Source organism: Merops nubicus, unplaced genomic scaffold (assembly GCF_000691845.1).
Source record: "Merops nubicus isolate BGI_N331 unplaced genomic scaffold, ASM69184v1 scaffold25923, whole genome shotgun sequence".
NCBI lineage: Eukaryota > Metazoa > Chordata > Aves > Coraciiformes > Meropidae > Merops > Merops nubicus.
In genome coordinates this window covers 91,133-96,855 of record NW_008599984.1, presented here as the reverse complement: position 1 = coordinate 96,855, position 5,723 = coordinate 91,133, and the positions used below count along the sequence as shown (strand labels likewise).

At 45.7% G+C, this 5,723-nt stretch overlaps 1 protein-coding gene across 1 annotated transcript; it reads left to right on the top strand.

Annotated features, from left to right (window-relative positions):
• Positions 1 to 4: 4 nt before the first annotated feature.
• On the top strand, positions 5 to 4,332 carry ATP5I (ATP synthase, H+ transporting, mitochondrial Fo complex, subunit E; the record flags this gene model as incomplete). The annotated part of the gene is made up of 2 exons (XM_008937585.1): positions 5 to 107; positions 4,121 to 4,332. Coding segments are annotated over 2 exons (315 nt in total), but the record flags the coding sequence as incomplete, so codon positions are not given.
• Between the last annotated feature and the right edge of the window lie 1,391 nt (positions 4,333 to 5,723).

Here is a 5,723-nt window from a genome sequence, read left to right as displayed (position 1 = left end):
CGTGGCAGACTACCTAAAACCTATTGCTGAAGAGGAGAGGAGAGTAGAGGCTGAAGAGAAGAAGAAACGCGAAGAGCTCGAGCGGATCGCAAAAGAGCTGGCGGAAGGTAGTCCCTCGGTTTGACTTAGGTGTCCCACGCCAAGGGCCCGCGCTGGCACCCAGCTGGACTGCTGTCCCACTGCAGCGATTGCAGGAGGGCTTCGGGCTTAGAGCTGGCGGGCCGCAGACCCATGTGGCTAGAGTTGTGTGGAGGGCAAATAGTGCTTTTAGTGCTGCTGCTTGACACGCTCTTCAAAATGTAAGCATCGGCAGCGGACAAGATAGAAACACTTTATGAACTGAACAGGACTTGTTTAATAGGTGTCTGACTTTCCTCTCAGAAAACAAACTGCTGAAAGCTGCTGGTTGAGGAATAACTGGAACTGTATATCAACTACTCAGAAGTCACTTATTCAGCAGAAAGCTGGAAATATTTGACCTCTTTTCTCCATGCAATACAAAAATCTAAGAAATGTGACTGATGACCTAAACTAGTAGTTGTAAGCAACTGCTTGGTAATTGAAATTAAGAACAACTTTTAAGAAAATTGATTAATAGTCCCAAGCTGTACGTTGTGCAGCCACACACTTAGTAACTATTTTTCTGTGAAGCAGTGACTTTTGCATTTCCTAAACAAAACTAATGTTTAAAAAAAACTCATAAAATTAAACAAACTACACATGTATAAAATCAAATATGCAAGTTGGTTATTTTGTCAGTTACTAGAGGTAAAGCTATTGTGCACATCCTAAGTGTATAGTTTCCGTTGGTTGTGGACTAGATAAGTGGGACTTTTAGGTGTTTCCTGGTTGAGCTGAAACTGTGTTTTTGGAGATGGAGGCTGAAATGTGGTGTTGCTGCTCCACTTAGTAATGGAATTGTGTGCTTATTTCTTTAGAATGTTTAGTCTATTTCAAAGTGGCACACCAATGACTGGTCTGCTTTCCCAACAGTGTGATTTCCCAGTCAGAAAGGCAGTTGTTAAAACTTCACTGCAATGCAGTTGTTGAAGATTGTTCTTTAAAGATGAATAACTGCATGTACCTGTGACATTAGCTTTTTCTGGGCTTATTTGAATTGTCAGTTCAGAAAACTGGTATTTGCTAATAAGTAAGCCAAAAAAGAGCCTTTGCCCCAAAGCCACCAGCTTCTGTTGAATAAGCAGAAAGGGGAATCATAAGAACTGGGCAGAAAGAGGTGGTGTGCTGAAAGGAAGCCACTGATACCCCTAATGCGGTACATGTTTTAGGAACTGCAGTGCTGACTGTCTGTTTCTTCCCTCTAGCGAGTGAAGAGTCCATATTGAAATGAACGGAAGGTTGGATCCCGGTTGCACACATGGAAGTACATGGCTCTGAGCTGTTCAGTGGTTGGTGGACTCTGCATGCTATCCTGTCAATAAAGTTCCTACAACACTTCAGTTGGTGTTTTCTGAGTGAATTGCACAGAACAGCAGCAGAAGCACTTCCTGGCTATGACAGGAAGCATTTGTTACCAGCTGGCCATTGCTGTGGCTGAAAAACCCTGTTGCATTCTTCTAGCAACAGCCAGTCGCAACATCTGCTGCTCCTAGGTAACATTTGTGATCAGAAAAGACAAAATTTATTTATGTATGTGGGCAGGCAGGGAAAGCTGGCGTGGCAGGGCACTGGCTCCCTGAACCGACCTGTTAAAATAGCTCCTCTGGGAAGTTGCTGTCAAAGCTTTTTTCAGCCTTTTTTATCACAGTGAATCTGCTGTCACAGTTTTGACGATGGAGACAGACTTGATTGTGATTAGTCCCAATTCCCAAGATCTAAGGAATCATCGTCTTTGGGTATCTCTAAACCCATAACCTTTTCAGATTTAACAGTCAAATGTTTCCCCCAACACCAAGAACAAATTACAGTCAATTTATGGTCTTGCTCTTTCACTAGAAGCGGCCAGCTATGCTGGTGGCTGACATTTAACAGATCAGTGGCCTAGAATGTGAAATTAAGGCTGCTTTTTCCATGGAAGCTGCTAAGGCACCTCCTCAGCTGTATAGACGTTGGATGTTCCAGAAGAAGGTAAAAAGCCGCCTTCTGACACTGCAGGTCAGACTGCTGAAGCAGTGATTTCACATCTAAACTGAAAAGACAGTTCTATGGAGTATAGGCAATTGAAACTTAACAATTGGATTTGAATTGGAAGTGTAACATAACTAATAATTGCAGAGAAAAGGAGTTAAGATGGGATCTCTTCAAGGAGAGAAAGGGAACAGGAGAATCAAGTTCATGTCGTGACTGGCTATTTAGTTACTTCTTGGCTTGGGTGCATACGTCATGGTATTGAAATAGGTGAGGCTAATGAAGGAATAGATCTAGACTGCAAATTAGTCTAAAATCCTGTTTGCATAAAACAAATAATGTGCCATATCCTGATCTCTCAGGATAACAAGAAATGTTGTGTACTTAAAAGCCAGTGTTCTTCCCAAAGTCTCATATTTTCAGGATCTGTAAATCAGACCTGAGTTGCCACGTAACAGCATGGATTTCCCAGGGCGTGGTGCCGGCCCGGGCAGTGGGGCAGGAGGTCTCTTCGTGCAGCAGGCATGGGTGGGGGTTCTGCAGCACTGGCTGCTTGGAGCTCTGCTGCCTTGCCTAGCTCCAGGTCCACAGGTGACTCTGAACTCTCCTGTTGCATTTTGCATCGTGGCTCACTGGAAACTGTCCTGTGTTTGGGACCTGTACTGAGCTTGATGTTACTTGCAGGAGGATGGGTACTTGTAAGCACTAACACATCCCACAGCATCACCTAGGAAAATTAACATGCAAAAGCACTGAATGGATGAGTACTTTTTTTTTTTTTTTTTTTAAAGAGGGCATAGGGATAAACTAATTGTCTTCAGCTGTAGGAGGTTCTGAGAAGGAGCCTTGTACTTGTAGTCCCAGTCTTCAGCCCCTGCGATCCTGATGGCTCTGGAGGCACAGGAAGATGTAACAATGGACTGCAGGTACATCTAAAGGCTGCTACAGAAAGGAGAAGCATAAATTCTATGACAGAGATAAAAAATTGAGCGAACTTGTTAAATAACCCTTTGCTAAGTATCTGCCACGTGACTGCACACCAAGCTAAATATCCATCTGCAAACTTGATGCAAGTTGTCTTTGGCAGTGGATTATTAGGGAACTGGAGAAAGAGCTATCCTACTTGAGCCTGAGGCTACTGCAGCCTCGAGCAGCAAGGAACAGCAACCACAACTTGTTGCAAGGTGCAGAGGAGAAAGCAGGAAATACACAGCATCCAACCTGAGGTGGCATTACACAGGTGTAAGGTGCCAAGGGATGAAGAAAGCAAGAAGAAGAGGGGGAAATAGCTCTGTTGAAAGACATTTTCTTGGAAAGAGGTGAAAACTAAAGCAGGAAGTTAACCTGACACCAGTTGTCTGAGAATGGAGAGATGAGGAAGGAAGCAGTGAGAAAAAGCCTTTTGTTTCAAAGGGTATGAGAAAAAAGATACCCCATGTGTGCTCTCTAGTCTGGAAAACACTGCAGGCACCTTTTCCTCTGCTGGAACTAGGTTTGTGTGACTCCTCAGTGCTCTGCTGCTGCTTGAGAGGGAGTTTCTTGCTACTGAATGTGTTTTTTCTAAAATTCTCCATACCCCACCTTAAGGTTTTGTGGAAGGAGTAGAGAAAGATGTACAGAGAAAAGAGATTTTTCTCTTCAAGCATTTGTGATAGATGATGCAAGCCACGTTCATTCCAGACAGCATTAAAATCTTACCTGGGTCCAATACTCTCTGGGCTTTCATAGAGGTTTTCTTACACAGGATCTGGAGCTGACAGAAGGACAAAGCCACTCTGCTGAGTGCCAAGACATGCAGCCCATCTGCCTGGAGGTGGAGCTGGGAGTCTGTCCTTTGAAGACCTGAATGAAGGCTGAGTTGTTCCTGTTCTACCTTCCTGGGAGGGGAGCAGCACTTCCCAGCCTTAGCTGGATTCAGACGGTGGCCAGCTGGGAAGAGACAGTGAGCACTGCTCCCAGATCTATGAGAGGTGGCTGAGGATGGGACCCCAGTCTCCGCTGTCCCTAGCAGTTGTTCCCTTCTTCTCTACAGGAATTGCCTCTGTCAGCGCTGCCAGTAGCAGAGCCCTCATACATGCTGCCACCCCTCTGTTCAGCGCCGGGTCACAGCCCACAGCAGCAGGAACAGCTGAAGGGCACTCACGTGCTCTTTGTCAGGAGCAGAGCAAAGACGTCCTGTCTGGAGTCAGCCTGTCCTACCCCTTCCGTCTGGGTCAGCAGGTGATGGTCAAGATGCAGCATTAAAAATCCCTATCCCCTTGCCCCCTGCCTTCAAAACAAAGAATGGAGGTGAGGCATTTAGAAAACAGATCTCCTCTCATCTCCCACTGAGCTTGAGAGATTCATCAAGCCAGAGGTGAAAACACTTCCCCTGGGGTATAGGCAAATAGGCCAGAAGTGGAGCTAAATTACTCTACACCACTCAACAGGGGGTTGATTGGTCAGGAAACCTCTACTGAAATTGTGTTACAATGACTGCACTTTTCTCTCAGGCCTGGGAAAATGCTGTAAAAATCTGTTTGTTGGCCCTTGCCTTCCCTGTTAGTTCTAGGCAGTCATCTTCCATCTGCCTAGGGGAAGTGCTACAGGAAGGAACCATGCCAAGTTTCACCAGCATCTGACTGACTAACCTCCATTGGAAAGGGAATTACAAGTCATATGGTTGTGATGGTGGAACAAGGTGTAGAAACATCTGTTAGTAAGGGATTGCTGAACAGAAAGGACAGCGGTCCCAGTCTTTTGGCAAAGGGGCTAAGTAACCACGTGGTTATTGATGGTACCATTTTGGAAAAAAAAAAAAATCAATTTAATCACCCAGCCTGCATAGTATGAGAAGGCCAGCATTCCTCCCAGAGACTCAGCACGTGCCAGGCAGTGGTGGTGAGAGCCACAGTGAGGGGCAGAAGGGAAGGATGGGTCGTCTGGAGCTCAGGGCTGTACACATCACAGCTGGGCATGACCTACGACTCAGACGAGAAGACAGGGGAAGCAGAAATTAAGCATCTCAACAGAACATCTCCCCAGGTGTGGAGAGGGAAGGGTCTCCTCCCACCAGCTGCCCCTCACTGGGGCATTGTGTTGTGCCATTCGTGCTTTCTCTGGATGAGCCAGGCTGGGCAGCGAGGGGTCAGGGCCTGTCCAAGGGTAGCATGGGTGAATGACAAGTGCTGCCCTGCACATCACTGTTGGATCGTCTCAGACTGTGTCTGTGTGTTGTCTTGCCAGTCCTTTCACCACACCCTGCACCTGCTCTGAGCTCCACCCGTGCAGACATATTGCTTGCCTCTAGACCTGCAAAGATCACTTCTGCCTCCGGCAAGGTTCTTAATGAAACTGACATACACAGCATGAAGTCAGTATGAGTGGCATGTTTAGCTTTCATTTTAAATGGACAGGTTTCTGTATTTTCATGAAAGACAACTTGCTGCTCACAAAATTGCTGCACAGTGATAGAAGATTACATTCTTGCTTACTACACTAAAACACAGATAAATGATCACCAGGTACCACCATAGCTCTAGTTTTCCTTTTAATTTCAGTATATTTGTAACAAGATACTGACAGGTAAAAGCACTGAAGGTAGCAGGAGTATTAGAAGAAGGAGAAGGAAGAGGAGGAGAAGAAGAAGAAGGAGG